Below are 25,303 nucleotides of genomic sequence, written 5' to 3' on the forward strand. Positions count from 1 at the left end.
TACCAATCAAGTTCACTTTAGCAGTCAGGCACAAAAATTCTCACTCTTCACATCATTCATTACTTTATGAGCTTCTGTATTTACATAGCTTTTCTATATGAGCCCTCATAATTTTGTAGAAGAGTCAGATTCAGCTTTCCTCACCTCTTTCCACCTCACCTCTTCTATCAAAGATTCTGGAAAGGTCACCTTGACCTGGATAGCCCAGGCAAGTCCAGTCTCATTAGATCTCAGAAGTTAAGCAAGGCTGACCCTGGCAAGTACTTGGATGGGAGACTTCCAAGAAATATTAGGGTAAGGATGCAGAGGCAGGCAATAGAAGCCATCTCTCTGAATGTCCCAGCCCCAAGTAGGCGTCACCAGAAGTCAACCATAACTTCCAGCCATATGTACGCACATACACACAAAAAATAACAATTTAAAAACATTGTTTAAAAAAAGATTCTGGAAAGGTCTATCCTTAATTTGTATCAGCCTCTGATGCTTCTCACTATATCATATTCTCAGTTTGTACAGCCTACGCCTCTCAGCATTTCTCTCTATAGCCATGCGTCTAATTTTGTAATTTTACATAAACATATGTCTACTCACATCTGATGAATTGGACTCTCGTTCATAAAAACTACATGTCATGATAATCTACAGTAAGTCTGTAAGAAATCTCTGACTTTACCCTTGTACCTATTTAGCAAGAAACTGGGGACAAAATAGGGTGCTGCTTATATAGCAGTTTTCAATGAAAAGCACTAGGATTGATTTTACTGCCACATCTTAAATATTAAGTCATTTGTCTTATAACAAGAAGCTTATTGCCTGCAGCAGCAAAGTTGCATTTACAGAAGGCCAGGTATTTGATTTCCCACCAGTACAATAATAATAAAAACCAACTGCTTGAACGGTGTATAAAATGCAATTAAATTGGCTGTAATGATTGTGGGAGGGCGAATAGTTCTACCTACTAATCTCACAGTTCATATAAACCTTAAATCGAAAATAAGATTAAAAACCACAAACAAATTATGGACACCTACTTATGCTACACTATTGTTCATGTTTAATCCTGAAAGGAGTTCACTATTCTGCATTTATAACCACACAGATCCCTATACAAATAAAGGGTAGAAGAGAAAATTACCTTTTCACTGGGAAATAACTTGGCTGTTCATAATATTAACACAGTTTGCTGTTCTGTTATTATATATGCTTTAACTTCTGGGTAAGGATGAGAAGGGATGAAGTCAAAATTTGAGCCAAAGCTGGCTTAGTTTATCAGTTTTGCAGCATATCAGGATATCAGCATATCAGGGTAGGAAAGACCAGGGGGTTTTGTAGCAGGAACTCCTTTGCATATTAGGCTACACCCACTTGATGTAGCCAATCCTCCCTGGAGCTTACAGGGCTCTTACTAAAAGGCCTACTGTAAGCACTTGGAGGATAGGCTACATCAGTGGGGTGTGGCCTAGTATGCAAAGGAGTTTCTGCTACAAAAAAAACCCTGGGCAAGATTCCATCAGGTAGTGAATGGCGGGATATAATAATAATAATAATAATAATACATTTTATTTATATCCTGCCCTCCCCGCCGAAGCAGGCTCAATGCGGCTCACGTGTAATTTCGGTTTACAATAAAACATCAATACAATTCAATAAATAATACATTAAATAAAAAACATCATTTAAACCTATCATTACTATTAAAATTAACATTTGTGGTGCTACATCTCAGATGTTTTCTTCAGTGCGTTTAATGGCTGGATACGTCTACAGCAGGTCTATTTTAGGTCTATATTTAAGCGAAGGCCATCTTAAAAAGAGAAGTCTTGCAGGCCCTGCGGAATTGATCAAGACTCCACAGGGCCCTTACTTCATCCGGAAGTTGATTCCACCAGTGTGGAGCTACGATCGAAAATATCTTCTTCTTCATCATCATCATCATCATCATCTTCTTCTATGTTTCTTAATCGTTATGTTTTAGGAAGCTGAACAGACATGGCCAGCTCTAGGAATTACATTATCCAACTTGTTTCTGGACTAGATTGCGGATTGTAAATGTCTTGATAGCCCCTTGACAGATGAATTACATTGAGATAAGGAGAAGGGAAAGTTCTGTGCTTTGGGACTCTTACTATGGTGTTTCACAAGGTACAGTTCTCTCTCTTGTGATGTTCAGTATCTGCACAAAGATGCTGGGTGCAGAAGCCTGGAGTTGGGTTGAAGCACTATCCATTGGCTGACAACTTTCTTTTTTTGGTTTCATGCAATCTGAATCTGTCAATGGATTCCCTGAACAAGTTCTTGAGACCTTAGATCACTAGATTGAAGTCAATGGGCTTAGAAACATGTAACTCTGTTACAGATTGCACTGTAGCTGAGAATTAATAAACTACACTCCAGGCCAGACTGTCCTGGATGCCCTGTGGTTTAGTAGTTAACATGTTGCTTTGGAACAGACAAAGGGCACTTTCACACATGTGAAATAATGCAGTTTCACTCCACCTCTGCAACTGTTTGCAAACTGATGTTGCCATTTCACACAGTAAAATCCAGTTGCAAAGTACACTAAAAGTGGGTTGAAAGTGCAGTATTAAGTGTGTGTGAAAGCACCCAAAGAGTCTCTTGGTTTCCATATGTCTGTTTTTAGAAGTAATGCTTTCCACATGGCAGGGATAATACTTGGCTACAAGACAACATGAATATAGTGATAGTGGGTGATAGTTGTGATTTCACTAGTACATTTTAATGCCACCCATCCCAAAGAGCTCACAGTAGCTTCCCTTGCTTTATCCTCACAACCATGCTTTATCCTCACAACCATGCTTCCCTTGCTTTATCCTCACAACCATGTAATATAGTTCAATAACTCTCTCTCTCTCTCTCTCTGTGTGTGTGTGTGTGTGAGAGAGATAAGGACCTTGAAAGTCATTCAACCCTTGGTGGCTTCTAGTCTGACTGACTTGTCTAGTAATGCACTTCATGTCCAGGGCATCTGGTTGATCTGAAACATGGGTGGCACCACCGTTAACTGGTGCTAGTTGCCAGAACCTCATTGTGTGATTTAGGAGAACATCAATGGCTACCAGTTTGCTTCTGGTCAGATTTAAAGATGTTGATTTTAACCTCTGAAGCCCTGAAAATTTTGGTTCCAGACAGTGCCATCCTCTGTATGAATTTCCAAAGACAATTAAGTGATGGTGGTTCAGTGTAGTTAAAGTTTCCTTCCTTCTCTCCAGTGAAGTTGGCACCTTTGAGGAGCAGGACTTTTTTGGTAGTAGCAGCTCATCTGTGGAACAGATTGTTGCTGGTTATCTGAAAGTAAGTCAAGGCCAGTTTTAAAATATTCTATTTGCTATTTTGCTCTTGGCTATATTTGTATGCTCTTCACATTTTGTTGATTAAATATGGGTATATTTTTAAACACTTAGTTTTCCACTTGAGTAGTTTTAGGCATGATAGTTTTGCTCTCTGTTGATGTAAGCCACTTTGTATGTCCTGTGGAGACAGAAAGGCATAGTTTGACAAATTTCTAATGCACCTTTTGGACACTTTGAATACTCTTTAGACAGTGAATGGCACTCAGCCAGTGCTTTAACAACCCCGGCAGTGTTTTCTTTTATTATGTAGATGTGGATAAAAAACATACTCAGTCAATTTCATTGATAAGCATCAGTGAAATACAGGCCTTTTAGTTAACCATTTCTTAATCTCACTCCCTCTTTGGGATTCCAAGATTTGATTTTGAACAGACTGATGGATGTTATATATAATAAACAAGTGTTTAAAATAAATAAAGTAGTTGCATGCCAGTGGGATGTGGATGTGCATTTTGGTAATAACTAGCCGTGTCCCAACCCTGATTGTATCCATTCTTTAATATGATTCATCAGACTACAATAATTTACAGCATTCAGTATCTGGTGTCATTGGATACAGTAATTGCAGTATTCAATGCTGGAATACCTCAAACTCAGCCAAAGTGCAATTGCATCTTCTTATATGCGTAGTTCATGTGCTTTGCAGTTCTAATTATTTACTCATCATTCATGCTGTAGCTGTTCAGTTTATTAAAAGGAACTTTCAAATCCTTTGGAAAATAATTAAGAATACACATTCCTCACATGCTTGTGTCCAGAATATCCGCCCACTCTTTTTCCTTTTAAAACAAGCTGGGTCCAAAACCTATTAAAACTTGAGGGACGGCTAAAGGACAGCATTTTTTGGTATTTCTGCATAAAGGCAAATGATGCATCTAGCTCACAATCCAAAGAGCTTTGGCTTCTCCATTCTCAGCCTCCTCAGTGCTATCTTTCCCCAGAGTGTTGCACAAAAAAACCTGAAGGCTGCAGTTATAGTAAGTACAAAAATGCTTATTCTAATAACGGTTTATTCTTGCAGGACTACAGGACTTCTGACCCATCAATCAATACACAGGCCACTAAGCATGTACAGTGGCCTGCCAGAGGCTGCTCAGCCTTACCCTTTTCTTTTCATCCCTAGGCAAACAGCAGAAGAGAATAACTGAGCTGATTGGTGAGCTGTATTCAGCTTGATAGGTTACACCTTATTCTGGTTGGGGTTGTTACCTACTGTTGATGAATTATTGGGTAATGTTCTTTAATGTGCCACTGGCTTAGACTTGGAGGGTAATTTATGAGGGTAGGGGTGACCATCTTGTAGCAGGGCTTTTTTTGAGCAGGAACACACAGGAATGCAGTTATGGCTGGCTTGGCATCAGGGGTGTGGCCTAATATGCAAATAAGTTCCAGCTGGGCTTTCCCTACAAAACAGCCACATGTGGAACAATGGTGATAACAGGGGTGTGGCCTAATATGCAAATGAGTTCCCGCTGAGCTTTTTCTGCAAGAAAAGCCCTGACTAATAGTAATGCTTGAACATTTCATTTAAGCACAAACCCTGCTTAAAAGGAAGCCTTTTAAAAGGAACCAGCCAGGGAGGCAGTGGGGCCATTGGATGACCATGGGGTAAAAGGATTACTGAAGGAAGATAGGGAAATGGCTGAGAAGCTGAATGCATTTTTTGCCTCCATCTTCACTGTGGAAGATGAGAACTTTTTGCCTGCCCCAGAACCACTAATTTTGGAAGGGGTGTTGAAAGACCTGAGTCAGATTGAGGTCACAAAAGAGGAGGTCCTACAACTGATAGACGAATTAAAAACTAATAAGTCACCGGGTCTGGATGGCATACATCCGAGAGTTCTGAAAGAACTCAAAGTTGAACTTGTGGATCTTCTGACAAAAATCTGTAATCTTTCATTGAAATCTGCCTCCGTTCCTGAGGACTGGAAGGTAGCAAATGTCACCCCCATCTTTAAAAAGGGTTCCAGAGGAGATCCAGGAAATTACAGGCCAGTCAATCTGACTTCAATACCAGGAAAGTTGGTAGAAACCATTATCAAGGACAGAATGAGTAGACACATTGATGAACACGGGTTATTGAGGAAGACTCAGCATGGGTTCTGTAGGGGAAGATCTTGCCTCACTAACCTGTTACATTTCTTTGAGGGGGTGAACAAAAATGTGGACAAAGGAGACCCGATAGATGTTGTTTACCTTGACTTCCAGAAAGCTTTTGATAAAGTTCCTCATCAAAGGCTCCTTAGAAAGCTTGAGAGTCATGGAGTAAAAGGACAGGTCCTCTTGTGGATCAAAAACTGGCTGAGTAATAGGAAGCAGAGAGTGAGTATAAATGGGCAGTCTTCGCAGTGGAGGACGGTAAGCAGTGGGGTGCCGCAGGGCTCATTACTGGGTCCCATGCTCTTTAACTTGTTCATAAATGATTTAGAGTTGGGGGTGAGCAGTGAAGTGGCCAAGTTTGCGGATGACACTAAATTGTTCAGGGTGGTGAGAACCAGAGAGGATTGTGAGGAACTCCAAAGGGATCTATTGAGGCTGAGTGAGTGGGCGTCAACGTGGCAGATGTGGTTCAATGTGGCCAAGTGCAAAGTAACGCACATTGAGGCCAAGAATCCCAGCTACAAATACAAGTTGATGGGGTGTGAACTGGCAGAGACTGACCAAGAGAGAGATCTTGGGGTCATGGTAGATAACTCACTGAAAATATCAAGACAGTGTGCATTTGCAATAAAAAAGGCCAACACCATGCTGGAAATTATTAGGAAGGGAATTGAAAACAAATCAGCCAGTATCATAATGCCCCTGTATAAATCGATGGTGCGGTCTCATTTGGAGTACTGTGTGCAGTTCTGGTCGCCGCACCTCAAAAAGGATATTATAGCATTGGAGAAAGTCCAGAGAAGGGCAACTAGAATAATTAAAGGGCTGGAACACTTTCCCTATGAAGAAAGGTTGAAATGCTTGGGGCTTTTTAACTTGGAGAAACGTCGACTGCGGGGTGACATGATAGAGGTTTACAAGACAATGCATGGGATGGAGAAAGTAGAGAAAGAAGTACTTTTCACCCTTTCTCACAATACAAGAACTTGTGGGCATTTGATGAAATTGCTGAGCAGACAGGTTAAAATGGAAAAAGGAAGTGCTTCTTCACACAAAGGTTGATTAACATGTGAAATTCACTGCCACAGGAGGTGGTGGCGGCCACAAGCATAGCCACCTTCAAGAGGGGGTTAGATAAAAATATGGAGCAAAGGTCCATCAGTGGCTATTAGCCACAGTGTGTGTGTATGTGTGTATATATATAATATACATTTTTTTGGCCACTGTGTGACACAGAGTGTTGGACTGGATGGGCCATTGGCCAGATCCAACATGGCTTCTCTTATGTTCTTTTAAAGCAAACATATCATTTAAGAATAATTTCTTGTTTGTGCACAGCTTATCTCTCATCATGCAGTGAAGCAATGGTTTTGTTTTTAATCTGCACAAGTTTGCCAGGTCCTCCCTGGTCACCATTTCTGTGTGGCATGATCATGGCATGGCATGATGATGTCACCCAGAAGTGACATCATCATGCTCGGCACATCACACGGGGGATGCTCTAGCATTTGGATAAAAACTCTATGGCACCATAGAGGTTTTTATCCAAATGCTAGAGCATTGCCTCCATGATGTGCTCAGTGTGAGGACATCACTTCCGGGTGATGTCAACACACTGGGTATGTTAGGCGATGGTAGAGCTTTATGGGGGCAGGGCTCCTCTCACCGGCCGTCTCCATGCCAGTGATCTGGAGGCCCCAAAATCAGGGGGAAACCCACCAGGGGCAGGGGAATGAGAACCCTAATCTGACTAGCCAGTCATATCTCCAATAACCAATCAGAAGCCTTGGTAATCAAAAGGTCCACCAGGCCCCAATCACTTTGTAGTAACACTTGGCAGGTTCCAGATAAGGAATTAGCTGGTGCTATGACACCCATAGGTACCACAGTGGGAACCCTTGGCTTACCCTTACCTTTACAGTATAATTTAAATGTGCCAGTCAGATAGCGGTGGGAAGTGCCTTCAAGTTGCAGCCAACTTATGGCAACCCCATGGGTTTTTTTCAAGGCTAGTGACATTCAAAGGTGGTTTGGCATTGCCTACCTCTGTGTAGTGCCCCTGGACTTCTTTGGTGGTCTCCCATCCAAATACTAACTAGGGCTGAGCCTGCTTAGCTTATGAGATCTGACTAGATCAGGGCTGACCATCCAGGTCAGAAGCCCAATTAGGTGCAATAGTTTCATTTGTTATATAGTTCACATCTTAACTGTGGACCTTTATTGTAATGTGCGCAATGGTGTCCTCCCACATGCACAGTACATCTATAGAAATACAAATGGAAAAAAAGACATTTCATACCCATAATAGAACTAGCATCAGATGCAACTGAAAAATACATTCAGACCGATTTCGCACTCACTCTAACGCTGGTCTCACGTCCGTCTTCTCAGCTTGGCGTCCTCCTGATTTGCGCCAGGGCTGCAGCAAACATCGCGGTTTTCATACAGCAAACGGAAACCGCTAAAAACCAGTTTCTGCTTGCTGCGCAAAAACTGCAATGTTTGCCCTGATGCAAATAGTGAGAAATCAGGAGGACGCCACGTTGAGAAGATGGATGTGAGAGTGGCGTAAGGTGAGTGTGAAATAAGTCTCAGTGTTTAGTATATGGGAAGCAATTTTAACAAGTGACACATCACATGGAATATACAAACAAATGGCCTATGAGTGTTCATTACCTGCGGAGAAGGTGATTTAGATGGATTCAACAAATATGCCTCTGGGAATCAGTACAGGATAGTGTGCTGAAGGATTAAAAAACTGAAGTAATAAAGTCTGTGTATCATTTTACAGATTTTCCGACATGGAGACCGGACTCCATTTCGAAGTTATCCAACAGAGTTATATCGAGAAAATGACTGGCCGCAGGGCTATGGACAACTTACTAAGGTTTGTGACAACACAATCATTGGGCAGATAAAATTTATGGAAGTATCTGATGAATAGCTCTCTCTTGGCAACTTAATATTATAGCAGTAATGTATAAACCAAATTATTAGGAAATGATCTTGGACTTGTTGAGATCAGCAGTGATTCCTTCTGTTTATTAATACAGGAGGGTCAAGTTCTCGCTGTCATATGTACTTGCAGAGTGCCCTGGATGTTAGTAAAGACCTGAAACATGAAGATTCTTTAGATTATACTGGTCAATCTTAGCCAACTTGCAGCTCTCCAATGTCGCAGGCAAAGAAAGATCTTCCAATATTTGCTATTTGAGGCCTTCCAACAGAAGATCCTTCAGATTTAGCCTGGAACTTTCTTTATGCAAGGCATGTTCTCTGTCATTAAGCTACCGTCTCTTTCCTTAATCAGACAGCAGTACTATACTTGCTCAGGAATAGCTTTCTCCCCTCTCCTCCCCTCATGAAAGCTATCATTTCATGTACTGAAAGACAGCTAAACAAGTCTGAACTTGGCTAATGAGTCCATGTTGCAGAATCTTGTAGCCTTGGTATTTTTATTTTTCCTTCAATTGCTTCCTTTCCAGAGGAGGATAAAGGACAATGTCTAGTGTTTTGTTTTATTTACACTTGAGAAGATTTAGAAAGTAATTCTCTTGACCAAGACAAGTTTATTATGGTTCTGGCTGAGATCCCAGAGCGCTGATTTTCCTTCTGTGAACCTGACAGCTCACTGATTGAGGCCTAGAGAGACAACATAGGCCACATGACAACTTTTACAGGGCTGGCAGAAGCAGCCAGGTCCCCCTGGGCCTGAGGCCACTCCTGATAGTCCCTTCAGAGATTTCCCTGCCCCAGAGGCACCCTTTAATAACCCACCCAGGTGGAAATTACTTTGTGGCAGGACTCAAGAGGGAGGGCAAGGTTGAAAGGCTGAAGGAGTATTCATGGAGGTAAGAGTGCAATACAGAGGGAGATAATGCAGCTGGTGAGATGCTTGGCAAAACAAGATAGGAGTACCAAGGGTGGAGAACTTCCATGACCTTGCTGACAGAAAGAGGCAAACTGCTCTTTAAAGTCCCTTGAAAGGGAATGCTATTTGGACTCCAAAACTCACTTCCTGTTCATTCATATCAGTGTTTACCCACATAGCTTGGAATACAGCAGCAGTATGAGTTGGGACAATACTTGCGGGACAGATATGCAAACGTCCTGAGCATTCAATACAAGCGAGAAGAGGCAAGTATTACATACAGATATTGTCATATATTTTATTGTTTTATTTAATATTTTATCCTGTCCTTAAGCCCAGAATACATCATTTAAATAAAAACCATTAAATCCCAGAGAAAAATCAAATTCTCAGAAAGTATTGAAAATCCCATATTTTTGAAAAAGTTCTTTCGCTGTTTGCATTGTATGGGAGGGACTGTATAATTGCCTTGCTCTAAATGGTTAGTTTTGATGCTCTGATGATTTATCTCTTATCTAACTCTAAATTTGGATGCTCCTGTACAGTTCGAGATTCCTTTCTCTGAAATTACTCAATAGCCAATACATGTTATGTATGATTTCAGTTCATTTAGATGAAACTGGGCATGAAAACTGAAAATAAATTATTCTCTGGCAGGTATATTGTGGTTGGATGTACATCCTTCTCTTCATATGTGGTATCCATTTTATGGTGATGGCAACCACAAACTGTTCTTAAAATTCCCGAGGTGCCCACTGGCTCAACAAGATTGGGGGAAACCTGGCCTGTAATTTCATTTTTTGACTAAAGATGCAGGCACTTGTATGAACAGCCAGTGCAGTGTAATAGAGTGATTAGGTCTGGACAGCCAGTGCAGTGTAATAGAGTGATTAGACCTTGATTCAAATCCCACTTAGCCATGAAGCTTTCTGTGAGATCTTGAACCAGTCACTCTCCCTAAGCCAAACTGACCCCACATAATTATTGTGAGGAAGAAGAGAAGAAAGCATTTTGATGCTTTTTTGGGGGAAGGATGGGATAAAAATGTGACTGCTTAAATTTAGCAGTGTTCTTCTCTGGCTGAATATTAACCACCAACACTTTTCATCACCACTTTACTGTTAGATTTGTGTCCTCAGCACTGACTATGACCGAACCATCATGAGTGCCCAAGCAACCCTTGCAGGTCTCTATCCCCCCACTGGTGGCCAGATCTGGAACCCCAGAATCCTTTGGCAGCCCATCCCAGTGCACACACTGGCACAGTCTCTAGATTATGTAAGTACTTTTTGAAGTCTGTGATGTCATAGAATACCTTGACCAATCTAGCTGGCTCTCATCAGATATCATGAAGCTATGTAAGGTTTACCTTGGCTAGTATTTGGATGGAAGACCTCCATGGAATACCAGGGTTGTGACATAGAGACAGGTAATGGCAAACCACCTCCAAACATCTCTTGCTTCAAAAACCCTACGGGCTCACCAGGGATTTTTTTTTTGAGCAGGAATGCACAGGAGCACAGTTCCAGGTGGCTTGGCATCAGAGGGTGTGGTCTAATAAGCAAATGAGTTCCTGCTGGACTTTTTCTAGAAGACAGCTCTGTGTGAAGCAATGGTGATGTCAGGGGGTGTGGCCTAATACACAAATGAGTTCCTGCTGGGCTTTTTCTAGAAAAAAAGCCCTCGGGCTCCCCATAAGTTGGCTGAGGCTTGACTGAGGGGGAGGTCATGGGATACAGAGGCACTCATTAGCAGGGCCAACTGTCATTTTCCTGGACCAGTACAAATGTGTAACACAGGATGCCTTTCCATACACATACATACAATACCATCCTATTAAAAAATCTCAAGAGCTGTGAAAGAAAATGTAGCTATTTTACCTGAAAAGGCATAATGTAATTTTATCAGACATATTAGTTTATGAGACCTATATCATGGTAGCGGATTTATAATCTGGACTGGAGCCTCCTGGATCCCCGATAGTTACTCATCCCTTCCCCTATGTCTGAGCCAGTGTGGTGTAGTGGTTAAGAGCAGTGGACTCTAATCTGGAGAACTGGATTTGATGCCCCACTTCTCTACATGCACTTGCTGGGTGATCTTGATTCAGTCACAGCTCACTCAGAGCTCTCTTAGAACTCTCTCTGCCTCACCTACCTCACAGGGTGTCTCTGGGAAGAAGAAGGGAAGGCAATTGTAAGCCACTCTGAGACTCTTTTGGGTAATGAAAAGCAGGGTATAAAAACCAACTCTTCTTCTTATGCCACATTTTTGTCCTACTAGAGAAAAGTATGAGAAGCAATCCACCCTTTCTTCCCAACTTCTGGACTGTTACAGCACACTGGTATGGCCCCTCTTTGCCAAAGAGGCTTGCCCTAAGATTTCCCCTGCCATTCCCTGCTTCTGACTCAGACACATCTCATCACGACTGGTATAGTAATTCTTTGGTGATTAGAGGGAGGCATGCTGTGCATGCTCAGTTTTATTATTAAAATATTTCAGAAACATTCCAGGAAAAGTCCTGGTGATGGGGAGTGGTTTTTCAATTTTGAGTCAGTTCTCAGATTTGCCTGTTTCATTAGTGTGTATTGTCAGAGAGGCAGATGGAATCCTATCAGGTTGGAATTGATTATAATTTTAATTCTGCCCCCCTACAGCTACATACTTTTATTCCTGGCTGTCCACGATATGACAGAATTCAGAATGAAACCACAAAATCAAACGTATTTCAGAAAGTGATGCAACCTTACATGGTAAAAAGAATAACATTATATGCATGACTCAGTTAAAAGTATTTCTCTGTTACTGAAACCTGCTATTCTTATTATTAATTTTATTTTAATGTTTTGTACATATTTCAGCAATTGTTCAAGCTTGGCATTCCTCTTAATGTACACTATTTGTCCTAGTTCCGTGAGAATTTAGCTCCGAGCTCCGTTCCCAAAGTCAGAGAAGAGCACCAGAGTAAATAGATTGGTGTTATAACCTCCAGGCAAGCAACATAAGGTCCAGCGAGTATTTCTGGGCCACTAAGGCCTTTGCCCCACTCAAGGCAGGCCTTTGCTCCTTCCCTGGAGCAATTTAATGTAAGACAATTATTCTGGAGGAAAGACAAAGGACATTTGTGTAGAATCATTATAATTTTGGCTGAATTCTTCAGTGTCAATCCAATTCATTTGCTCTGCTTTCGCACCACTCAAGGCAAGACAAAGGGTGTTAGTGTAGAATGATTTTTTTTTTGGTAGTGTTCAGTATGACTCCTATTTGTTTGCTTCTCTTTGCCTTTAAAAAGAACTTGGAGAAATTCCTTTCTTGCTTTGTGTTTTAAGAAGGTCAAGAAACTGTTTCCTTTATTTGTGCCTTCTGTCCACCATTACTCCTGTTTCCTGATCCCTGTAATGCAACAGATGAGAGGACAGTACTGTTCCCCCCCTTCACTTTTCTATTTTCTTGGTCTTGCCTTTATTTCCCTTATTGTTATTAACCTCAGTCATACCCCACCTATCTTCCCAATGGTGGCTCAACGTGGCTTACATCATTTCACTCTCCTCCATCTAATCCTCACAACAATGCTATGATGTCGGTTAGGCTAAGAGCATGTGACTGGCCAAAGGTCACCCAGTGAACTTCCATGACAGAATGGAGATTTGAAACTGGGATCTCAGATCCTAATTTGACACTCTAACCACTACACCACACTGGTCTCCTCTTACTCCACCCCTCCACTTTAGACACCACCTCTAACACCTAGCCCTAATATCTACTCTTTCTCCTAGAATCTTCTTTTGTATAGTGCTAGTTGCTATGTGTCAGGACAATATTCTGGTGATGTGGGGTGCTATTGCCTTCTACCCCTGCCCCCTTTGGTTTGAAGTTTGGTGAACATATTGACTGAATAGAGACAGTCTGTCTGGAAAGGTATCCATTCACAAACTGCAACAGACCTCCATGAACAGCTTCAAAGTTCATTAAAGTTAATGCCGGTTGACCTGTCAGGAATTTGTGAAGTGTGAACTGGCCAAAATTAATCATGAACTTTAGTTCATGTCCATCCCTAATAGACTCCAGTCTTCAAAGCTGCCATTTTTCTCCAGGGGAACTGATTTCTATAAGCTGGGGATCAGTTGTAATTCCAGGAGGACTCCAGTCCCTACTTGGGGGTTAGCAACACTAATTACAGACCCATGGTCTAGTCCAACATTTCCCAATTGCAGGGTCAGGACCCGACACCAGGGCACCCAGGGCTTAATGCCGGGCCTCGGGGCCTCCCGTCCCCTGGTCACTGCCCATTGTGCCCCCCCTCGCCTCCCCCCCGTGGCATAGCACCCTGCCTCCTCCTCCCTCCCTTCCTTCCCCACTGCTAGTAAATTTCCAGCTTTGTAAAGCTCCCCCCCTCCTGCCGACCATCTCCTCAGCGAGGAAAATGGAGCTGAAATAATTCAGTGCTGAGGCATGCCGCCGGCATTTTGAAGGGACCGCTCCTGGAAGGGGCGCATGGCTGATCCCTCCCCCCCACTTCAGTGAAGAAGGGATCAGCCATGCACCCTTTCCAGGTGCAGTCCCTTCGAAATGCCGGTGGCATGCCTCAGCGCTGAATTATTTCAGCTCCGTTTTCCTCAGAGGAGGTGGGGAGAGGGAGCTTTACAAAGCCGGAAATATACCAGCGGTGGGGAAGGTAGGGAGAAGGAGGCACTTGCGCAGCGAGAGTCAGCATTTCTAAGAGTTGCTCCCATCCCTTTTTTTTCCTGTTTTTCTTTTCTTTTCCTTTCTTTTTTCTTCCTTTTGTCCCTCCTTTCTTTCAATCCTTCCTTCCCCTTTCCTTCCTTCATATTTCCTTTCTCTTTCTTTTTTTCCTCTATTTGTTTCCCACTCTCTCCCCCTCCCTCCCTTTCTTTCTTTCTTTCTTTGTCAGTCAATCTTTTCCCATCTTCTCTCTCTCTCTCTCTCTTTCTGTCAGTCAGTCTTTCCCCCTGCCTTCTCCCCTCTCTCTCTCTTTCTGTCAGTCTTTTCTCCTTCCTTCCCATTGCTAATCTAAGTAGACCTGGTGGTGGGGAGATGCCCTGCCATTTCATGTTTTCCCAGCACTGCCATTTCAGGTTTCTTTCTTTCTTTCTTTCTTTCTTTCTTTCTTTCTTTCTTTCTTTCTTTCTTTCTTTCTTTCTTTCTTTCTTTCTTTCTTTCTTTCTTTCTTTCTCCTCTCTCTGTCTCTCTTTCTGTCAGACTTTTCCCCTACCTTTCTCCTTCCTTCCTTCCTTCCTTCCTTCCTTCCTTCCTTCCTTCCTTCCTTCCTTCCTTCCTTCCTTCCTTCCTTCCTTCCTTCCTTCCTTCCTTCCTTCCTTCCTTCCTTCCTTGCCATTGCTAATCTGAGTAGACCTGGGGTGGGGGGGAGAAGCTTGAAATGCCTTCTATTTCATGTTTTCCCAGGCTGTCATTTCATGTTTTCCCAGGATGAGAGCATTTTATATTTTAAGTTTTTTGCTGTGTGATCCTTGTGCTTTTTCTTGATTTTTTATTTTTAAAATTGCATTGCAAACTTCCACCATCTCCTACTTTTCCTAAAAAAATATATTGCAAGAGTTGTAGGTTTGTTTGTACATCATTTCCTGTCTCCCGGCTCCACCCCCAAAATCTCCTGGCTCCACCCCCAAATTTTAGTGAGCCACGAAGGAGAAGTGTAAAAATAACCGGGCCACGGGGAGGGGGGGAGTTTGGGAAACCTTGGCTAGTCAAAGGAAGGTCAAAGGCAACAAGTGCACCAACAGAAGTCAACATTCTTCCACAAAGGACGGAAGTGGAAGATCTAATATATAGAAAATAGTTCCTCCTTGAATACCAAAGCATTTAAAGAGCCAAGCAGAATTAAGGTACAGTGAGTTACTGCTAGGGCAATCCTAAACAGAGTTTAAAAGAAAATAGGTAAAGGTAATCCCCCTGTGCAAGCACCAGTCATTTCCAGCTCTGGGGTGATGTCACATCACGATGTTTTCACGGCAGACTTGGTTTGCCATTGCCTTCCCCAGTCATCTACACTTTCCCCTCAGCAAGCTGGGTACTCATTTTACTGACCTCAGAAGGATGGAAGGCTGAGACAACCTTGAGCCGGCTACCTGAACCCAGCTTCCGCTGGGATCAAACTAAGGTTGTGAGCAGAGAGCTTGGACTGCAGTACTGCAGCTTTACCACTCTGTGCCATGGGGCTCCTCTAAACAGAGTTACACCCTTCTGTATCCAGTGGCTTCAGTGGCCTGTGAAGAGTTTAACACATTTTAGGAATTTTCTGAGTCTCGCTGAGTTCTTGCAGAGTACTTCAAGCACCATGATGGAACATTAACAATATTTTTTTCAAGCAAGGTTAACATTGGTTTTAGACATGAAGTTAAAGCATTTATTAATAACATGTAACAGTGAAGCTATGTTTGAGTATGCACTGATGTGGCATCAGATGATAATTTAATTTCTTCTTTCACCCTTGGTTTTTCAGAATTTTTTAACCACCATGGCGAGGAACACTGGTTATAATGTGGCTTCTCTCAAAAACCTAACCAACTTGAATGCATGGACTGTATATGATAATATAAAGATTGAGGTATTATAAATACTGCAAGACATCCAGATATCTGATCCCAGGCAATAGTCACCAACCGAAACAACTGTACCAATGCATCTGCCCTGTTAGGCTGGGTCTTTATCGCCCCCACAACCTCAATACCATAGTGCCAACATTTGCAAAAACATCTGGGTCACCTCATTCTGAGTGCTCATCTGCTTGCTGGCAGTACTCAATTGGGCCCTTAGTGTCATAGACCTACATTGTTTATGTCCTGAATTCCCTTTCTTTTGTGTCCTTAATTCCCTTTATTTTGAGTACTTAGTTTAATCATATAACACATTTACATTCCATCAACAAAAGTCAGCCTCTGCACAATTCAATAAGGGCTGGGTGAGTAGATAACCAAGAGGTTCTTGCATTAAAGACATAACTTCATGTTGTCAGTTAGGAAGAAATGCACATCAGGGCTTTTTTTTATAGAAAAAGCCCAGCAGGAATTCATTTGTATATTAGGCCACACACCCCTGGTTTTGCAGAGGGCTTTTTCATAGAAAATATCCAGCAGGAACTTATTTGCATTTTAGGCCACACCTCCTGATGCCAAGCCAGCCAGAACCGTGTTTCTGTGCATTCCTGCTCAAAAAATGCCCTGTGTCTCATTCTTCAATCTATTCAGAGAAGGGGCATCAGCCTGAGCTGGCCACTTACTCAAACACAGAGATAATGACACCCCCCCCCCCGCCCACCCACCAATGCTACAAAAATAGCATGAGATGTGCTGCAGCCCTTTCCCACACCTGCATCTGTGGCTTTTTGACTCATAAATACATTCTGCAGGAATCTTCTATCACATGCTGGGAATTATTAGGAAGGGAATTGAAAACAAATCAGTCAGTATCATAATGCCCCTATATAAATTGATGGTGCGGTCTCATTTGGAATACTGTGTACAATTCTGGTCATCACACCTCAAAAAGGATATTATAGCATTGGAAAAAGTCCAGAAAAGGGCAACTAGAATGATTAAAGGTTTGGAACACTTTCCCTGTGAAGAAAGGTTAAAACGCTTGGGGCTCTTTAGCTTGGAGAAATGTCAACTGCGGGGTGACATGATAGAGGTTTACAAGTTTATGCATGGGGTGGAGAAAGAAGTGCTTTTCTTCCTTTCTCACAATACAAGAACTCGTGGGCATTCAATGAAATTGCTGAGCAGCCGGGTTAGAACGGATAAAAGAAAATACTTCTTCACCCGAAGGGCGATTAACATGTGGAATTCACTGCCACAGGAGGTGGTGGCAGTTACAAGCATAGCCAACTTCAAAAGGGGATAATATGGAGCAGGGGTCCATCAGTGGCTATTAGCCACAGCATATTGTTGGAACTGTCTGGGGCAGTGATGCTCTGTATTCTTTGTGCTTGGTGGAGGGGCAAAGCACTTGTGAACCTCCTTATGGCACTTGGTGGGGTTTTGGCTACTGCGCGACACAGAGTGTTGGACTAGATGGGCCATTGGCCTGATCCAACATGGCTTCTCTTATGTTCTTATTTAGACATTTATACCCCGCTTTTCTTCCCACCACACCGGGAACCCAAAGCATCTTACAACATCATTCTTCCCTTCTCCATTTTTTCTTCCCCAAAACTCTAACCACACCACCACACTGTCATCACATTAACATAAAAGAAGCCCAAGGTGCTAAAATAGATTTAAAATGCTATGTTTTAATGTGATATATTTCATATTTTATTTTTTTATTATTATTATTATCCTGTTAAAAGTTTTCTTTTAAACCAAACGTTTATAAAATATTTCTTTGTTGACATATGCTGGTCTGCACTTCCTCAAGCAAAGATGGAGAGTATGTAAACAATATGGTGATTGATTGCTTGATCATTACACTTTTTAAAGAACGAACTGTGTCAAGTAATCAGTTAACCTAAAGTTCAGAGAGAAAAATCCCTATTTTTTTTAAAGGGGGAAAAGAACACCAGGGATGCGGTCACACCTCACATTAAAAGCATGTGTGTGGTGCTCAAATTTGAACAGCTGAATATTGATTCGATGCAGGGCCATTCAGACGAGCATCCAAGAATGCGACTCATTCTGTTGTTGAGCGTTCAGACATCCAATATTATCACGCTCTTTTCTTGGAGCATGTGTGATCAGGTGGTGATTTCTGGGAGGGGGGGTCCATTGAACATGCGCCCAACTGTTTGGAGGTGGGAAATCAAACGTTACTTCAGGGGGGGGGGAGTTTCCAGAAATCCTCCACATTGAAAAAAAGAGACTTTTTCCTGTTCTAAATAGTGGGATAACATTCCCCTCCCCTCCGATCCTGTGTTGATTGGAGAAGCAGAAGCGTCACCTCAGATTCCGGGGATGATCTGGCAATGCGCATGTCTGCTGGGGCTTTTTTTTTTAAAAAAAAAGGTGAGAGGCAGTATCGCGTGTGAGCTGTCCAAACAAGAAAAAGCCGATCTTGTGCAGCTTTTTTGAAAAAGGACCGGACTTTATGTGCTGTCAAATTAATGCGCCACAGATACGTGGCAAGCCGGGATGACACTGGAATACGCTCGATTGCCAGATGTGGATGTCTGAACGAACACATTTAATCCGTCAGCGAGACAGAGCTGTATCGCCACTAATGGTATGTCTGGCTGCACCCCAGGTGACCAAAAGCAAATCTAACTTTTCCCCTCATTTTTACCACAGATTACTCATAATTATCCCATCCCAAGCTGGGCCACCCCTAATGTACTGGCCAAGTTGGAAGAATTGTCAGACTTGACTATACTGTCGCTGTTTGGGATTTATAAGAAAAGAGAAAAATCACTGTTACAAGGAGGTAAGCAGCACACTGGCAGTGCCTGTATCCTTTAAGTATGCTAGATCTCCACTGAAATAGCACTACACACTGTTTTTCACATGACCATATGACACTGGATAAAACCACAATTCGCAAGAGCAGCACGTACAGACATCTGGCACTCTATGACACCACAAATACAAACAGTCCAGAGAATATCATTATGTTACCCATAAGAACATAAGAGAAGCCATGTTGGATCAGGCCAATGGCCCATCCAATCCAATGCTCTGTATCACACAGTGGCCAAAAAAACCAGGTGCCATCAGGAGGTCCATCAGTGGGGCAAGGACACTAGAAGCCCTTCCACTGTTGCCCCCCCCCCACAACACCAAGAATACAGAGCATCACTGCCTCAGACAGAGAGTTCCATCTATACCCTATGGCTAATAGCCACTGATGGACATCTGCTCCATATCCAATACCCACTACAAACTGGGATTGCCAACTGTGGTGTGGGAAATTTCTGGGGATTCGGGAGAGTGACAGAGGATGGGAGGGAGCTCAGTAGTGATTTGATGCCTGGAGTCCATCCTCTGCAAACATTTCCTTTAGAGGAATTGATCTATGTAGTGTGAAGATCAGTTGTAATTCTGGGAGAACTCCAAGTCCCATCTGGAAGTTGGTAGCCCTGTTTTCAAAATACCTGTTTCATGTTTTGGGCAGTATAGTAGGCCTGATACACATGACACAATAGCAGTGGGGTGGCTGCTTGAAATGTAATTGTATGAAGGATGCTTCATGTAGATTCACTGCTTGTGAATCTGAACATTTTCATCATGCCAGCACAGACTCCTTACCTTGGGGGAAGTTTACTATACAGTGACTTTCAACATTTCTATCAAAATGGCTGGTACTGTATTGGGAGGCTGGATCATGCTTGAAATTTGCAGAAATAGTAAAAAGGTTTTCAACTATTCCTCAAGTGCCCCCCCCAAATAAAAAAATAGATGTGGATCTGTTCACCAGAATGAGACAGTTGAGAAACGTTTGGAATAACCTGGCTCCATTGGGCCTTAAAGGTAAAAAAAAGGTAAAGGTAGTTCCCTGTGCAAGCACCAGTCGTTTTCGACTCTGGGGTTTTCATGGCAGACTTTTTACGGGGAGGTTTGCCATTGCCTTCCCCAGTCATCTACACTGTCCCCCCAGCAAACTGGGTACTCATTTTACTGACCTCGGAAGGATGGAAGGCTGAGTCAACCTGCAGCCGGCTACCTGAACCAGCTTCCGCAGGGATTAAACTCAAGGTTGTGAGCAGAGGGCTCCGACTGCAGTACTGCATTTTATCCATATGCTATTGTTTTCATAAGAATGCAATGCAAAATTAGGATTATGCTTTTTAAAAATAGTACATTTTACAGCCATTATTAAAGCCTCCCACTATTGCCTCCAGGAAAAGTATGGATATTATGTGATATTTCATTTCCCCATTTTTATGCAGGTCGCATTGTGAAAGCTGTTCTGAAAGACATCAGAGAAGCTGCGAAACATGAAAACAAGAGGAAATTGATGATGTATTCTGCAGTGAGTGCTCTGTTTTTCTCGAACAATTTTCTGATGCTATCAGAATGAAACAGATCCATGTTGGATGCCTCAGTAGTAACACTTTAGGTGTGAGTGACACCATAATAATGAGGAACACCTGTAGGAATGAAGACTCTCAACACGTGTTGAGGGGAGAATGCGTCTGCCTTGCTTCTTTGAGCAAGGGTTTATTTATCTCTGCATCAGTTGAGCCAAAAATAAAAATAGTTTACAGCATCGAACAGACAAAAGCCCTAACAGGAAGTCATCTGTCCATGAGGTCATGTTTTCATAGTCTAGAGGAACTAATACCAGCTCAGCAGTCATCAGGAATAGATTTATCTGAGGACCGCAAAAATATAGTCTGAACACAGGTGTAAGAATCTTGTGTCAGCAAAAGGAAGCAAGAATACGAGTGTAAGATGTCTGCGCCCTTTAGCCTTTCAGACACAACGTGGGCAGCTCAGGCCAATATGCCAAATGCATGATCCACCCATATTTCTGTCTTCAGGCTTTGTGGGGTCTAGGGGCTCAAGCGCGTGAGCCCCACAAACACCAAATTGACACAGATCTTACCTGGGATTTGGTGTTTGCTATTTTATTTTTTTATTATTTTAACTTGAAATAAATTAACTATTATTGTAAAACTGCCTTGACCATGAGGAAAGATGGGATATAAATAAACGCCTCCACCCCTATTGCCTCTCAAGACCAAGCCTTGAAATAAAATCCTTAAGAGGAGGCAAAACAGCATGTCACTTCTGCTAGAAAACTACGTGGATACACAGTGCAACTTCCTAGGGTATTGGGGGCGTGTCTTGTACTTTTATTCTTCATTATGTTTTGCCCCTCGTGTTCCTGCAAAAGGAAAGAATATGGCATTGCAGAATTAATTTACTGTACTGTATGGACTGCAAATGTGTTGCAAAAAGGATTGCAATTTTCTTCTCCATTATTTTGTATACTTTATTATGTTGATTAGCTGGAGCCACCACAGAAAAGCTGAAATGCCAAGTATGGGGGGGAGGGGAATCCAACTGATCAAAGTAAAAGCAAACTTGGAACTTGGTACCTGAAGAAGTGAGCAGTGACTCATGAAAGCTCATACCCTGCCACAAATGTTGCTAGTCTTTAAGGAGCTACTGGACTCTTGCTCTTTTCTGCTGCAGACTTCACACACACACACACACACCCCTGCACATAAAGTGCCTGTCGTAATGCACTTATCCACATTGACTTATTATATAATGAAATAATTGTACGTTCTTTATTTTATATAGCATGCAACCACAATTGCAGCCTTCCAGATTGCTCTTAATGTTTATAATGGAAGAGTGCCACCCTTATCTTCTTGCCAATTTCTAGAATTGTATGAAGATATAATAATAATAATAATAATAATATTTTATTTTTATATCCCGCCCTCCCCGCCAGGCGGGCTCAGGGCGGCTAACAGACATGGGGATCCCATGATTCACATAAAACAACATAAACAGGTATTAACGGGTAAGTGTGGGACGTAACTGCAATTTATCAAATATAAGGTTATTTTGGCAACCCAGCTACCAATTCATTATGTGCCATCCCCTCAAAAATTCCAAGGATTCTTTTACAAAACTGCCCATATATAAAATGTGCATGTAGTAGGCAGAATATTCAGTAGAACAGTAGCTGAGACACACAACTGGTTCACACACCAACCATTTTTAGGTGTATAACTAAGGTTTTAATGAGGGGTGACATTAGGCTGGATACTGTAGGCCTGTTCCACCAGCAATAGAACGAAGTTGGAGTCTGGTAGCACCTTTAAGACCAATTAAACTCCCAACTTAGTTCTTTTCCTTCAGACCAACACAGCTGCCTACCAGGAATGATGCTTTCTTCCAGCAGAAAGAGCCTTCCCTCATGCAAGAAGGCTCCCTCTGTTGCAGAAAAGTGCCTCTGCTACCCAAACAGATCTAACCCTTTGGCTTATAAAGTGGGACCCAGATGTCCAATTGGATCTTTAATCCAGGTTCAACCCTGTCCCCAAACTGATTTTCTACACTAGAATCATAGAATCATAAACTCATAGAGTTAGTTTCTGTAATTCCATGATTCAAGCGCAGAATATCAATTTGGGGTCAGGGCTGAACCAGGATTAGTGTGGAATTAAATTTGTTCTAGGGATACTTCAGGGGACTTAGAACTGTGTTGCTCTGTTTAGGATTACATAACTAGAGAATAAAATCAAGTAATAATAATGTAAAGTGAATATTAAATGTAGCATACATGTTTCAAAACCCATAAACCCCCCAAATGTTAGCACATTAACAAAATCACCATGCAGCAGCAATGTTCCTAAGAGATCAAACTAAAGTAAAAGGGGTGTGAGAAAGATGAAAATGAGAAACCGCCATCTTAAGTAAATAGCAAAGTCTTGATGGCATGGGGTGGGAAGGGGAGACTGCTAAATTACTGAAATTGGAAAAAATGATATTTAACCTTGCAAACTAAAAGTTCATCATGAAGTCCTAAGATGTTGACTTCTTGAAAGCATCTTACCAGCTGACATTTCAAATACCAGATTTCAAAATGTTTGAAACACAAGAATGTGAATTCACATGTGGAAATGCTGCTTCATTTACCGTAAGTTGTTGGAGAATAAATGTGGACTATCCCTGATAAAGGAAGGCACATTTGAACTGATTTCCCTTTTTTTGCACCACAAACAGAATCCTCTAAAAACCAGTTTCTGTTTGTGGCGCGAAAAAGCCAACACTAGCTGCAGCCCCAGGGCAGATAGTGTGAAATCAGAAGGAAGCCCCGCTGAGAAGAGGAACATGAGAGTGGCGTAAGGTGAGTGGGAAATCGGTCTTTCTGTATACAAAGCAGCACTACCTTGCTCTTTTTCTCTATAGCTAGCTGAAAAAAGGATCAATTATTCACAAGAACCACAAAAATGCTTAATTATGCATCATTTGCACAGGGTCACAGCATATGTCTTCTCTTGAAAAATAATTGTTTTCATGGCACAATGTATTTACCCATGTAAATATCACTGCTGATATTTATCACTGCTGCTTGCGTTGCCTACTTAGGTAGCTATTCCCCATCAAGACCCAGTTTCTTTTTTCTGGCCCTGGTGTGGCTGGCTATATTTATTATCACCTCCTCCTGGATCACACTCCCAGCTTTGGCTATGCTGAAGAACTTCCCTAGGATTAGTGCCTTTGGCCCTATGCTGGGCTCACCTTAGTCCTTTGCTACATCTTGACAGGTCACTTCAAACTACTGCATTAGACTTATCCTTCCTCGACCTGCGGCCATTCCAGTTCTGTAAAAACCCATTGACGCCTTAGTCTCAACTCTAATGAAGCTCCTAGTACACTCTCTGGGCAAAAGAAAAAGCATGACGAAAATATTTGTCTTCTTTTTTTCTCCTGAAATCCTAAATAAGGCAATACTCTATTGAGATGTATTATCGAAATGATACTTCTGGGACTCCTCATCAGCTCACTCTTCCTGGGTGCTCCTTCTCTTGTCCACTAGCAAAGTTTACTCGACTGGTTTCTTCTGTCATTACGGCAGACTGGGAAAAACAGTGTCAGAAGTGAGATAAAAGGTAACTCGTATACTATTGAGATTTAATAATATAGGGATTTGCAAAATTATCATTTTAATGCATACCAAAAAACAGCAAAGGACATTATTGTTGTTGTTAAATATCACAGATATTGTTATCGTTCCAGAAAGTTGTTACAGAAATATCAGAACAATGATCCCAATATTACACTATGGCAGGGGTTGTTTTATAGAAAAATAGGTGGTGAAGCTCATAAGCATAACTCATTAGCATATGCCCCCCCAGCCAAAAGCAACCTAATGCAAGAAAGGAGAGCCCTGGGCAAGCAAGGCCTGCTTGGGCTGCCTAGAGATCCATGTGTGGGTCAAAAGGCCAGCAAGCCACCCACTACCCAAAATCATATAAAAAGTGGAGAAAGAGCGGCTCAGGTTTCTCCAGGGGCTAGGGTTTCCAAGTCCAACCCCAGAAATATCTGGGGACTTTGGGGGTGGAGCCAGGAGACACTGGGGTGGAGCCAGGAGACACTTGGGTGGAGCTAGGGGGGAGGGGGGAAACGGCACCAGGGAGTGTGGCGAGCCGTCCCGTCTCGGAGCGGGCAACACCGCTGCACAGCTGCCGCCTCTTCTCCGCTCTCCATGGCTGCTCCTCCGAGATGGGCTCAGCCTGAGCCCATCTCGGAGGAGCAGCCACGGCAAGCGGAGAAGAGGCGGCAGCGGCGCGGCAGCCTCACCTGCTCCACTCCGCCTCTGGGGTGGAATCGGGGCGGGTGGAGGCGGGCCGGGGGCGTGGTGAGCTGCGAGTCCAGGTCCTAGAAGGGCCCGGATTCGCGGCTCGCCATGCTCCTGGCCTGCCTCCGCCCTTCCCTTCTCTGGTTTTGCCTGCGCTGCTGCCGCCTCTCGGCTGCTCCTCCGAGATGGGCTCAGCCTGGGCCCATCTCAGAGGAGCAGCTGCGGTGGGCGGGGAGGGGGCGGCAGCAGCACGGCGGCCTCGCCTGCTCCGGGATGGGGCGGTTCGCCATGCTCCCTGGCGCCATTTCCCCCTCCCCCCGCTTCCGTTTTTTTGGGGGGAGCAGGGGAAGAGGGTGGAAATCCTGGGGTCCCCCGCCAGGGCGGGAGGGTTGGGAAGCCTACCAGGGGCTAATGAGGGCTGCTGGGGCGTGGCAAAGCCCCTGGTGGCTGGCTGGCTGCCCGCTCTCCTTATCCAGGGATTGTTATGCAGCTGCACCTATTATTCAATTGACAAGGTTGGGACGAAGAGGGGGAACCATCAGAAAGGTTCAGGAGCTGTGCTCCTATGAGCTCCTGCTGAATCTGAGGCCTGCCCTATGGCAACCTAGCCCCGTTCCCTCACTCAAATGCAGGATTTTTCATCCGTTTGCCTCCCTTCCAGCTGAGTAGACATTTTCCTCTTTTCTGAAGATCCATGGGTGTCCCACCCTGTCAATTAATTGTATTT

General features: G+C 42.9%; 1 protein-coding gene across 1 annotated transcript; it reads left to right on the top strand.

Moving 5' to 3' along the window:
• Positions 1 to 4,240: 4,240 nt before the first annotated feature.
• LOC132577924 (prostatic acid phosphatase-like) lies at positions 4,241 to 23,879 on the top strand. The gene is made up of 10 exons (XM_060247713.1): positions 4,241 to 4,348; positions 8,263 to 8,358; positions 9,522 to 9,608; positions 10,468 to 10,620; positions 12,000 to 12,095; positions 15,824 to 15,928; positions 18,606 to 18,738; positions 20,201 to 20,283; positions 21,564 to 21,663; positions 23,716 to 23,879. Exons 1-10 carry the CDS (start codon positions 4,241 to 4,243, stop codon positions 23,877 to 23,879), a joined length of 1,125 nt encoding a protein of 374 aa, XP_060103696.1.
• The last annotated feature ends 1,424 nt before the right edge of the window (positions 23,880 to 25,303 follow it).

The sequence above is a fragment of the Heteronotia binoei genome, chromosome 10 (genome assembly GCF_032191835.1).
Source record: "Heteronotia binoei isolate CCM8104 ecotype False Entrance Well chromosome 10, APGP_CSIRO_Hbin_v1, whole genome shotgun sequence".
Classification (NCBI taxonomy): domain Eukaryota; kingdom Metazoa; phylum Chordata; class Lepidosauria; order Squamata; family Gekkonidae; genus Heteronotia; species Heteronotia binoei.